This window comes from Etheostoma spectabile, unplaced genomic scaffold (genome assembly GCF_008692095.1).
Source record: "Etheostoma spectabile isolate EspeVRDwgs_2016 unplaced genomic scaffold, UIUC_Espe_1.0 scaffold379, whole genome shotgun sequence".
NCBI classification, from domain to species: domain Eukaryota; kingdom Metazoa; phylum Chordata; class Actinopteri; order Perciformes; family Percidae; genus Etheostoma; species Etheostoma spectabile.
Window position 1 is genome coordinate 351906 of NW_022605596.1, and position 13825 is coordinate 365730.

The 13825-nt window shown below is 41.7% G+C and overlaps 1 protein-coding gene across 1 annotated transcript in view; it reads left to right on the forward strand.

The window, feature by feature from the left end:
• Nucleotides 1-13825, forward strand: part of LOC116686491 (solute carrier family 2, facilitated glucose transporter member 9) — a 47419-nt gene that overhangs the window by 21105 nt on the left and 12489 nt on the right. Inside the window, 1 exon segment of the mRNA XM_074783850.1 lies at nucleotides 12313-12435. Coding sequence (XP_074639951.1) covers nucleotides 12313-12435 — 123 coding nt within the window.

The window sequence follows — 13825 nt, forward strand, 5'->3', positions numbered from 1 at the left end:
GACAGCTCTTGTGGGTTGGCAGTGGCTTTCTAACCTCCTTCGGGAGCTCCAGCTTTATGGCTACAATCTGGCAGTGGTCAACTCCCTGCTGTGGTAAGACACACACACACACACACACACACAACACCACACACAACACACACACACCACAAACCACTTCAACTCTGGTCTCAGGGCTATCAACAACTGTGGAACCAAAGGTCACCGATTCCCTGAGCGTTTATTTTTGCTATTTAATTAGTTGCATTTGTTAGGGTTAAACCACTAAAGTACAATGTCAACTAACCTTGCACTTCTGTCTTATTTGTTGTCCTGTTGTTTAGAGAAGCCCTGTGCTCACTTGCCATACTCCTAAATAAAGTGGTGTTGATAAATCAACTATCATAATGAGCTTTGACTCGACAAAATGTTACCTGTGTGTTTACTTGCCTCGTTACTATTTTGTATGCACTTAAGGCGACGTGCAAACCGTTCTCACTCCCAACTCGTGATTGGGTCTTGATTTTTGGTCCAGGTAAACGAGGTCAAAAAGACTTAGGATTGATTAGCAGGGAGCGAACATGTGTAGGAGGGAAAAAAAGAGTCGGATGAAGAGTGCGTTGGTACTGGTCTCGTGAACCAGGATCTTGGCCATGTGATACACAAAGACGGTTACCTCTCATCAGGAAGGAATGCTCTCTGATTGGCTCAGTGAGGGAGATTGACCAAATAATTCTATTGTCCAATACGGCATCTGATCTGTGAGGATAATGCTGCAGTCCCTGATCCTACCCCTCTACATTATTCTCCTGTTATATCTCTTCTTCCATTTAGTGGATGCCCAACAGTGTTGCATGGGTGGGAATACTGTCTGAACTTGACCCCCAATATTAGAACCATAGTGGTGTAATTGGCTTTAAATGGGTTGCATCCCAAACTCCCATACTTGTGCTACATACTTAATATGTATACTATCGGACTTTGTGTCAATAAACAGTAGTGTGGAGATTTTCGGTCATTTAAGCGTCAACGTCACTTCCTGAGAGCTTCCTTGCTGGTTGGAGAGGCGTAACCGTGGTAACCTGCCGTCCTCAGCTCCAGCAGTATGCCCGTAAAGCTTAAATATCTGAAAAAGGAAAATACTGACCAACATAATCACAGATTTTAAATGTAGAAATGTAATGAAAGCGTAATTGAGGTCCCAGAGCTGTTTGTCCGATACGAACGTTGTTGTTACTACCGCAGTGCATTGTGGGATACTTCTGCCGCTTAGGTGTACAGTGTTTGCATGCTGTGGTATTTCACCAGTATGCAATTCAGAACTATTGGTTCGTGCTCAGGTCCGTACATACACTACCGGTCAAAAGTTTGGGGGTCACTTAGAAATGTCCTTGCGCTCATTGTGGACAGAACACAGCTGAGATCAGTTATGGGTTGGGTGGTTGGGGGTTTTGTTTGGTTCATTTTTCCCTTTTGGCCCTCCTTGTGTTTGTGTCTCAGTCTTGGTGCGGTTATCTTTGTCTTGTTTTTCCCCGGTCGGTTTGTTCTGCTTCCTGTTTTGTTTTGGTAGTATGTCCTGTCTTGTCTTGTCTTGTCTAGCTTAGCTTTTGCCTGTCTGATTGTCCTGCCCGCCCTAATGGATTCACCTGACGCCTCACCTGTTCCCCGTTACCTCGTTACCTCGTTACTCGTTACCTCGTTACCGCTTGTATTAACCCCTGTGTTCCCTTTGTCCTTTGTCCGTCCTTTTGCCGTGTCCTGCGAGTGTTTCCTCCCCGTTTACCCTGTCGTCCGCCCAGGGTTCCCTACCGTCTCCAGTTGTGTTCTCTGTGAGTTTTCCAGCCCTTGTGCTCGGCTTTTGCTCTCCCGGCTCCCTGTGCTCTTTGGTGTTTTTGGACTCTGTTGCTCAGTTTGTGGCACAAATAAACCTTTTTGAAGCTCCTGCCTGCTACTCCGCGTTTGGGTCCTCCTTCCCCTCCCCAACAGTTATGTACATTATATTATGTGCTTACATAATTCCAAAAGGCATCTCCAATGTTGTAGTTTAGTATTTTAAAATGATATAAGAATAGTGAACGAATGTGCCTTTGGATTGGATGAACGGTTGCTGATAATGGCCAATGTGGTAGTTGCATTAAAGTACCCCCCCCCCCCCCCAGATCAGCTGGATGTCTATAATGGGTAGAATGGGGATTTGTAAGGTGACCCTAAACTTTAACCGAGTTAGTGTACAAAAAAAAATCTCACATCTGTTTTTAGCCTACTAAATAACATGTTAGTATGGAATTTTGAGTTACTGTTTTTTCTTTGGGCCCTCTGCAGTCTACTCATTGTCTAAATTAAAGAGATCTAAGTGTGATGTGTCAGTCCACGTATTTCAGCTGATATTCCAATAGATATTCTCAATCTTCCGTTTTTATTGGGAATTGGAAGAAGAGCTTGGCTAAAGCAACAGGTGACTGGTAATTCCAGCTTGTGTTAGGCTGCATTATTTGCAATTGACACCTAAAAAGGACCTTGTTCATACTTAAATCTGCACACATTTATTCTAAGTTTATCCAGGGTCCAAACAGCCAAGAAACAGACATTGGCAGATTTCCTGCAAACCTGAATTTTCATACCTGGCAGTCACTGCACAAAGTGACTGTCGCTATTTCAGTATGGACTGAGTCAAAAACGTTGGTATATGTAATTATTGAATATCTTTCATTCATACTTCACGAATTATCATAATTTTTTTTTCATTGTTTCTGCCACCTTCCTCTTTGACCTTTCCTTTCTTGTTTCTACCCCCCCCCCCCCCCCCCCTCCTCTCAGTACATCAAGGATCTACAACCCACACGTGGTGAGTCGTAATGGAACAGTGACTCAGTGGAGACAGACCCTCATGTACTCTCTCACTGTGTCGTCTTCGCTATTGGAGGTCTGCGGGCTCCTTGTTGTGGCATACTGTCTCTCGCTTGGAAGGTAAGACCATTTTTTTGTCAGGAGAAGATACTAGATTCTAGACCAGTTCTACACCAGACAAAGTTGGATTCTTGAACCCCTAGAGTTTTCTTAACTCTAACCAGGAGTTAAGGCCTGATACGGTCAGAGATGGCCAAAGTACTCACTTCCCATACTCTAGTAAAGTACAGATAGTTGTTAAAAAGTACTGATTTAACTTCATTACTCAAGTAAAGTGGACAAAGCAGGCTTGGAATGTACGCTGGTTGATACTACACTGGGTCCAGGCCCTGATGACATGCCAATGTTGAATATATTCAAAGCCACTGGTACTAGCTATAGCCTTATGTGACCCAGTTCATCCTATAATAAGAAATTTACACAGTGTGGGTCTAACATGGTTTTGGGTTTTCTGCGCAACACATGGACAGAAAAAGTGGTTAAATGTTTCGCCTTAGAGGAAGTCATTTTTATTTTGCACAAAAACCCCATGTTTGAACTAGGTTGATATGATACGATAAAAACTCATGGAAGTTGAACAGAACTTTGCACCACTGCAAGACTTATAGTGATTTGTTTAATGCATGTTTTTAAGTTCCATAGCCCCCCTTATGTAGCCTTTTCACTTACTTATTAGTTAGTATCGTTTGAACCATTATGCTTTGTTCATATACATAGGCTACATTGGGTTTCAGTACATGTAAGTCAAACAGATGTTTTACTTCAAATTGGTCACAACCTTTCAGCTATTTCTGGTGATTAGTCATACTCATAATGTCCACACATGTCCCATGTCAACAGATCATATTTGTATCTGACTATATTGTTTATTTACTAAAGTAGAATACACTATACATGTTGAATCTTCTTTCTGTGTCATTCACCATTGTACCTTGGAATGGAGACAGGCAATATGTGGAAAGGTTGCATGCTAAAATGCAGTGTCCTGAATACATAAACCTATTTTAATCACCCCAAATGATCCTACACCAGCCCACTTGTTACCTGTGTGATGCATCCCTACATTCTACAAATGTTGGATTTGGTGACAAAAGCCTCCTAGACTTCTTTGTAGAACAAGTAGAGTTTGAAATGAAGAAGCCCTCAGAGCGTATTTGGTGTTGGTTCTGCTCTTTCCGACACCCCTACCCAATAACCCCCCAAGACTGCCCAGCCAACCATGAGGGTGGTAGGTGGCCAATTGGCATTGCAGCCTGAGAGACACTCAGCAGCATCTGGTGCTCAACACCTGAACACCACTAACACCAATTACTGCACACATGACACAGATAAACATTGTCCAGTTCATGCCGTGTTTCATACAAAAGAGAATAGTTTTGCATAACGCAAGTTTGGGAAATAGAACCCTCAAGATAGAATACACCCATACACACATACTGGCATACTTAAATGGCACTTCATCAGGGGGTTGTATCAATCATTCCTCTGGTCCTCTATTCAGAGCTGTTGGTAACCCTCTCCCCCCGAGGCCCTGCAGTCCTTCAGAGTGCACAGTGTCCTCTTGTCCCCTCTGCCCTTCAGAGTTTACGGTCCTCAAAGTGCACCGACATTTATCTGTCTTCAGTGCGAATCATCTGAAAGCTCCATACATCTCCACTATTTAATAGAACTTTGGTGGGCATTTAAATCCAAATGAAGCAGGGACTTTATAAACCCATTTACAGGCTGATCAGTTTCTTCACACAGCACGGTTTTATGGTTAATCACAGCCATGAGCAAACTGTGAGCTGTTTTATGGCTAATCAGTACATACATGTCTATCAATGATAGTGTGTGTGGTGTGTGTGTGTTGTGTGTGTGTGTGTGTGTGTGTGTGGGTGTGTGTGTGTGTGTGTGTGTCCACTTTCAGGAAAGGCACAGTGGTCCACACAACAGTGCTGGTGTTTATAGCTGGCTCATTCATGGGCTTCAGCAGGATTTGTGGTTCACCTGAAATGGTCATCGTTGGCCGCTTCATCACAGGAATTCACTCAGGTACACACACACACACACACACACACATATAATATATATGGACACACGTGGAAGACCCGTTTACAGTAATGTCGCCTGAATGAAGCTACTTGCTAATGCTAACTGGATTGCTGGTTAAAATGTTCAAGAAGAAGGTGAAGTTGTAAGAAATGTGGAAAAGTGATAATGCCTAGCAGTATGTTACTTAAAAGTTGAATAAGATCATATTGTATGATAAGTTGTAGGTGTTGAAGTGGCACAGCGGTGCCGAGCGGGCGACATCCGCTAGGCACCACAGTGGTAATCATCCGCAGACTGCAGCTCTGCCAAGCTCTTTTTTTCTCTCTGTCTATTTTTAAGAGTCGCGAAGTCAAAACCAAAGCCCATCTTACTCTAAATGAAATCGAACAAAGAGAATGTTCTCCCCTCATCTTAAAAAGTTGATACTAGATACCTACTTCCTTGTCCAGATGCTTCCATACAGAGGAGAGGAGAGGAATCAGAATGTTCACTGTGGAATCATCATTGAATGGCTTTATTTCTCTCCTCTCTCTCTCTCTCTCTCTCTCTCTCTCCTCTCTCTCAACTGTACAATGACAATTTCAAGTAGCTCACAAAACAGTTCTGCTGGCTAACAGCTGGATGGGAGTTTGTGATGTTACCTGTTCACTGAACATATTTGGTCATGTTTGGTGGTTTTAAATTGCTCTATTAACCACAGTATGATTGATAGAAGTGTTATATGTGTTACATACATCATTGTGTTTCAGCAAAAGCAATACATTACTGTAATCAAATGCATTACTCCCAACAGTAGTTATACTGAAGAGTCATACTATCAAGTCTTCATAGAAATGTATTCCAAATCACTGCATTGTTACCTAGATTTTTTTTTTTCCTGCAGGCATTTCTCTGAGTGTAGTACCAATGTACCTCGGGAATAGCACCAAGAACCTGCGGGGCTTCCTGGGTCTCGTGCCGAGTATCTTCATTGGCACCGGAGTCTTCGCCGCCCAAATCCTCGGCCTACATGAGCTTCTAGGAAAGGTGTCAGCACTGCTTTCCCAACATTAGCATGCTAACTCTTTCAAGCTAAAATCCTGACAAAGCACATCTTGGACTGATTGAATTGGCCTCAGTGCATTCAGCGTTTCTTATAGACAACCAATTGTGGTCCCCATACAATACATGCATGTGTGTTACAGGAGGAGGACTGGCCCCTCTTTCTTTCAGTGATAGTGGTACCCACCTTCATCCAGTTGATGCTGTGCCATGGTTCCCAGAGAGCCCCAGGTACCTGCTGATCGAGAAGCACAACGTCCATGCCACCATCACAGGTCAGTGTTGTGGTCCTGCTGACATTAGCAAAGGAGCATTTACAGTGAGAAAAGAACAATGAGTTATGCAAACATTTGGGAGGAATGAAGACCATTTGAACTACAATGAATTACTGTTAACTGGTTCAATAAAATAATTTATGTATTGTCATTTAGTATTCAGATACAGTATTAGGGACCACTAAGGTCTATATAAAAGAGACTTCAGATACAGTATTAGGGACCACTAAGGTCTGTATAAAAGAGACTTCAGATACAGTATTAGGGACCACTAGGTCTAACTAAAAGAGACTTCAGATACAGTATTAAGGACCACTAAGGTCTACTAAAAGAGACTTCAGATACAGTATAGGGACCACTAGGTCTAAATAAAAGAGACTTCAGATACAGTATTAGGACCCTAAGGTCTACATAAAAGAGACTTCAGATACAGTTTAGGGACCACTAAGGTCTAATAAAAAGAGACTTCAGATACAGTATTAAGGACCACTAAGGTCTATTAAAAGGACTTCAGGGACAGTAGGGGACCACTAAGGTCTATAAAGAGACTTCAGATACAGTGTTAGGGGACCCCTAAGGTCTTATAAAAGAGACTTTAGGGACAGTATTAGGGACCACTAAGGTCTATATAAAGAGACTTCAGATACAGTGTTAGGGGACCCCTAAGGTCTATATAAAAGAGACTTTAGGGACAGTATTAGGGACCACTAAGGTCTATATAAAGAGACTTCAGATACAGTGTTAGGGGACCCCTAAGGTCTATATAAAAGAGACTTTAGGGACAGTATTAGGGACCACTAAGGTCTATATAAAGAGACTTCAGATACAGTGTTAGGGGACCCCTAAGGTCTATATAAAAGCATCCAAAGAGCACCATGTCATGGGACCTTTATAGTGTCCCTTTAACCATCGTGACCACTGCATATCAAGATGTGATGGTTGACAGACTTTCTGACTGACTGACATCCACACACTTAGGCATGGCAAAATATAAAAATATCACACTATGTTATCTTGGCTAGATAGTTAGCTTGTCGACTTTCCGTGTAAAGTGTGTGCTCTTGGCTCTGTCCCTGATATCCTGTGACCGTGTGTTTTTCTGTCCCCTGTCTCTCAGCCCTGAAGTGGTACAGAGCAAAGTGTAACATCCAGGCTGAATTGAAGAGATGCAGGAGGAGCAGCGCTCTCTGCCTCAGTGGAGACGCTGTCGGTATGGAAACTGTTGCTGGATGACACGGTCCGCTGGCAGTGCTCAGCGTGATGGTCATAAACGTCGGCATGCAGCTGTCTGGCATCGATGCTGTAAGGACTCTTTAAACTGAGTATATACGAAGCTATGCTGTGTGCACAATGGCATTTTGAAAGTAAGAAATACTTTTTAAGTCTAAAATGGTTACATTTTAACCGGTGCTTCCTCTAAAGGAGATTCCCTAAACCCGATGTCCAAGCACATGAGAAATGGGCATGTTTTGGTATGGGACAAACAGTCATACCAAGTAAAATTTAAATCAAGTGAAGTCACCATCATTTTGAAGTCTTTTTTTGATTTTTGTCATGGTAAAGCTAAAGTCACCAGATTTATGACCGGGTCTGACTCAACTCTTTGTGACATAAGTGTTTTCAAGGTGTAGTGCAGGGAGATATGATCCACTGTGAGCATGCTCTACTTATTTTGAAAATTAACCAGAGTTTTATTTGTTCTGTGCTCAACTTCCTGTCCCACACTATCTGCTGTGTGCTGGATTGCTGCAGAGCTCTCGGCGTCCGGTAAATATAGAAGCTCGCGTATCTGCTCCTTTCACTGACTGTGAAATGCACATTGACTTTAAGGAAACCTAATTCTCCAACGCTGTTCCGGAACAGATCCGCAGCCGTTGTGCAGCGGTGGAAATTGGGGTAAATCCAGACAGCTAGCTAGACTATCTGTCCAATCTGAGGACTATGGTTACCTGGTCCTCAAAATCTGCAGGGTAAATCCAGACTGCTGGCTAGACTATCTGTCCAATCTGAGGACTATGGTTACCTGGTCCTAGATCTCTGCAGGGTAAATCCAGACTGCTGGCTAGATATCTGTCCATCTGAGGACTATGGTTACCTGGGCCTCAGATCTTGCAGGGTAAATCCAGAAGCTAGCTAGACTATCTGTCCAATCTGAGGACTATGGTTACCTGGTCCTCAGATCTCTGCGGGTAAATCCAGACAGCTAGAGGAACTATCTGTCAATCGGGGACTAGGTTAGGGTCTCCCAACTCTGCAGGGAAAATTCCACATAGAGCTAGACTATCTGTCCAATCTGAGTTTTCTGTTGACGACTAAAACTACTTCTGAACGCACACATGTTCCACCAAAACAACTTCCTTCCTGAGGCTATTCAGCAGAGGGTCCGTGTTGCTCTTAGCGCTGCCCATGACGATTGTGATTGGTTTGAAAGAAATGAAAATAAATCAGAGCACATTTTTCTCCCATCCCAGAATGATATGCCGACTAGCCAGACCCTGTGAAATCTGCATGTGAAATCTGCAATTATACTGGCATTTCCATAAAAAGGCGCCCCAAATACTCCATTGTGTAAAGTAGTGTTATTGTCCAGAGGGCATTCTAAGCTTTTGCAGGTGTTTGCTGTTAAATGCTATCAACAAACATGTTCTGTCTCTATATCCCTTCTATGTGCTTGCTAACCATCAGCTGTTGGATGCCACATGGTCTCTGTTAAACAGAGTCTTTAGGCTACAGTGATGAGCAGCACGAACTCCTGATGCAACAGCATCAGATGGTTTAAGTCAGCGCCTTCAGATATGGCATTGGAGGACAACTATGGTCTATATAAATGAGACTATGGTAAGAGTAAGCGGCCTGGGTTTGAGTCCAGCCTGCAACCCCTTGCTGCATGTCATCCCCCATCTCTCTCTCCCCCTTTCATCAACTCTAAAAAAGGGAAAAAAGAGACTTCAGATACAACATTATGGGACTGCTATGGGGTATGTAAAAGAGACTTCAGATACAGTATTAGGGGACCACTAAGGTCTATATAAAAGAGACTTCAGATACAGTATTAGGGGACCACTAGGTCTATATAAAGAGACTTCAGATACAGTATTAGGGGACCACTAAGGTCTATAAAAGAGAACTTCAGATACAGTATTGGGACCACTAAGGTCTATATAAAAGACTCAGATACAGTATTAGGGGACCACTAGGGGTATATAAAAGAGACTTCAGATACAGTATTAGGGGACCACTAAGGTCTATAAAGAGACTTCAGATACAGTATTATGGGACCCTAAGGTCAATAGAGACTTCAGATACAGTATTAGGGACCACTAAGGTCTATATAAAAAGACTTCAATACAGTATTAGGGACACTAGTCATAATAAAAGACTTCAGTACGTATTAGGGACCACTAAGGTCTATATAAAAGAGACTTCAGATACGTATTAGGGACCACTAAGGTCTATAAAAAGAAGACTTCAGTACAGTTAGGGGACCACTACGTTATATAAAGAGACTTTAGGGACAGTATTAGTTGACCACTAAGGTCTATGTAAAAGAGACTTCAGATACAGTATTAGGGGACCAGTAAGGTCTACATAGAAGCATCCAAAAAGCCCCATAACATGAGAAGTGATGCCATTTTAAAATATAGCTGGAATCAGAGACATTTTACTTTTCTTTTTCTCAAACTGATTAATCGATTATAAAAATAGTTGGTCATTTATTTGACAGTTGACAATTGGTCCATTAAATATACAACAGTACAAGGACAGAAACACAGATAAGTATAAAAAGTAACAAATAAATACAAAAAAGACATGCTAAAGTGACAGTGGTGTGATTAATAGCAGCAAATTTGTTTAGCAAAAGTCGAGGTGCAGAGACTCGCCACTTTACAACAGAGAGATCACATGTGTGAAGTCTCATTGAACAATTTGAGAGTAGGGTTGGGTATCGTTTAGATATTTTTCCCAATACCAGTGCTGAAATGATACTTTTAACACAAAGCCGGTGCCTAATAACCCCATTTGGTGATTTGGAGAATCGTGACAGCCCAATTTAGAACAGGTATTATGTAAGTCTGGTCGGACAGAGATTTAAACTGCACTGGTTGGCGGAGGCATACAATAGGTAATTTGAGTTTTCATTTGGTTACTTTTCTTGAAACACACACATGCATCAAACGTGGAGAGACGTCAGAATGATGGGTGACTACAGCCCAGCACCCAGAGCAGTTGGGGATTTGATCACCTCGGCAGTGCCCAGGAGGTGCGCTGGTACATTATGTACCTAGCCCAGTTGGGACTACAAAGTAGCGACCATCCGGTTCCTAAGCCAAGTCCCCTGCGGACTACGCTACTGCCGCCATCGATGAGGATAGTAATGATGACTGTGATGTGGCAGAGGCTTGGGGTGATCTTTAGTTCTGAGTAGATGTGACAGTTGGCAAGCCTTGGCACAGATCTTCCTCCAACCATCACCGTCTGCTGTCACCAGTTAATCCACCTCCTGTCCTGCTCCGCTCCCCCGGAGGCCTTAAATTCAGTTGAATTGAATGTGAACAAATGTCTGCTGTCTCTCCATGGCAGTGCTGTGCCACCTGTGCAGCAAAGTCCTTAATGTCTCCCTCCTCATTTATATTTTTACACCATTGTTTTCTCTTCTTGAAGCGTATGTCACATTATGGTTGAGAAAGAATGAGAGTGGAACGGACATTGAACTGCTTGCCGTGGCCGTATGACTAGTTCAAAAGCTCAACACTTTAGTAACCATGAAATAGGTTGAGTTAGCCATCTACAACAGCCACAGTTCTTTGCAGTGGCAACAATGCACAAGAAAATGGCCGCCTCTCTGGCCATCCTGGAATGTTGATTTGAATGGGAACGTTTCGTTCTACTCTCATTCTATTCCTATGGTTTTACCTTTTGCTTCTCAGCAGTACTCAAAGATGACTTGTAACTATCTCTACTTTTGGTACTATGTAAGATGCTGTGTCTCAATTCATACCTTCACAAAAGTGCTTGTTTTGCCACTGGCAGGCACAGATTAATATTCTAAGTGTCTGACAACATTATGGAAAGAATCCCTACAGAGATAGACCTTTAAAACCTCTTTGAAACCTTTCTGTTAACCAGAAACAGCTCTGAAGTTTCTACCACCAGACTCCATTTAAAAAAATTTAAAAAAGCAATACTTTTAGCGTGTATAGAGCCAACATATTTTCACAAGTTATTCCTAAACTAAACTGTGTGTTTATTTCAACCAAAACTAGAGTTGTGATGGTTGGAAAAATGGAAAGACGACCCAACACGGCTTTTCATAGTTTTATTTTGTTTCTGTTGACTTTATATGAAGTGTATTTCATGATGTTTATTTACATGGAGTCTGGTGGGTTTAGCAAACGCAATTTTGCAGATGTTTTTATGTTTAATAAAAGGATCTTACTCTTTAACGGAAAGGTCGGCCTCCTTAGAAATCCTTTCCATAATGTTGTTAGACACTTAGAATATTAATCTGAGCCTGTCAATGGCAAAACCTGACTTTTGTAAAGGTAAATTACAAGCTGGACAATTGCCCTTTTAAGTAGCTTGTTTTGCCGACTGCAGCGGTCTCACTTAATACTGGACCAATGTCAAAGATTGTTGTTCCCATCAGTCACTTAGACACAAAAACCGGAAAATCCAGGTTGAAAAAATGAAAGTTACCCTATAAGTGTAAACTAAGTGGCTATGTCTATGGAAACCATGGCAGTCTGATGTAATGAGAGCCGCTTTGAGTATTGAGATGCCACCTATCCAACGTTTGTTGAAAGCATAAAGCTGACGTTTTGTTCAGTCAACGTTTGGTTTACATTTAATCTGGTTTAATTAGATGGTTATATCTTGGTGTGAATACCTGTGCTCTGTAATATATTGGTCTCTTTTTGAAGTCCCATCTATTTAAACCCCTTTATTCATTGTTTTCCCTCTTTTTGTCTACATTTTTTAACAAGCAGACGCGTGATCACACAGAACAATAAAGATTTAATAAGCATCAAAGGAATTTCCCCTTACTTATCTTTAGTGTCTTAATTTTCTACCACAGATCTGGTTCTATACCAATGACATCTTTAAAAATGCGGGTATCCCAGCACCAGAGATACCGTATACCACAGCCGGAACAGGAATCATAGAGATCATCGCTGGACTCATTGGGGTAATCTTACAAGTTAGAGCGGTGCAATTATTCTGTAGCCCTATCTTTATTTTGGTCTTATTATATTGGTTGATTTGACATAATATGGGATAACAAGATTGATATCGAGCTCACGTCTGTGTGTAACAGAACTAGAATCAGGATGTGGTTAGCTTATAGCATACAACTGGAAGCAGGTGGAAACTTGAATACTTACATTAATTAAGACAATAATATTTAGTATTGCCAGTTTTCCGAACTTTTATGTGTGAGTATGCATGGGGCATTGTTTAATTGAATGTGTCAATGTGCTTAAATAAAGGTGTTTCAGTATATTTCAACTTGGACCCTATTTTCCCAATGTATTGGTGTCTAAGTGAGTAATGTGAAACAAAATCTTTTTGCAATACAAAATATGATTGTCTTAACATGGGCTGCGATAGGATCACCAATTTCAGTCTTTTTCAATACTTTCCACCAATTGGATTTCTTAGGAATTTGTATATGTTATAGAGGAGACTAATGAGACTAGATCAGTTTCCATCCTTTTTTCTCACAAAATGCGTGTAGGCTTCTACATCGACGGCATAAAGACAGGATGTTGAACATATCTCCAAACTTTTACTTTAAACAACCTGTTTTAAATTAATAAAAAAGAGTTGCTTCATAGTTGCTTGCGCCAAATAAATACCTTGGAAATCTAGAGTTCTCGCAAGAGCACAATTTGAATTTGCTCAGTAAGTCACTCTGGCATAGAGTAATGTTGCTCATTAACTATGCCTTTGTAGCGGAGCTGCACCAACCACATCAGTGTATCTGATATAGGCGGGGCAGAGGCGAGCTGCACCAATCACATCTGTGTATCTGATGTAGGCGGGGCAAGAGGCCTGCTAAACAGATGACGACAGTTTTATCTACCAGTTAGCTGGGCTGGTAGCTGAGCGTATGGGGCCCTGGATACGTCACCCCGTGTGTTGTTGTGATTGGTCGTAGTGTTATCCAACTGTGTGTAGTGAGATTTTCAAATGCACGCTTGGCACCGCCCCTCGAGATGCAATGCATAAAAGTTCTTGGAATGCGTAGATGGATACATTGGATCTCCACACGTAACTCTAAAAGAAACGTGTTGTGCTGCTTGATGAGCTTTAGAGGTGTAAGAAGGTATATTTGTGAATTTTTGGACAGAGCCACGCTAGCAGTTTCCACCTGCTTTCAGTCTTTACGCTAAGCTCGGCTAACCATCGCCTGACTCCAGCTCTGTGCTTAAAACTAGGGCTGTCAAATGATTAACATTTTTAATCAAATTAATCAGAATTTTCAGTAGATTAATCAGGATTAATCACTATTTGCCATTACACCTGAATCCTAACCATTTTTTTCTGAAATGCATACTTTTAAATCAAACCAAAGAACAATCTTTTAC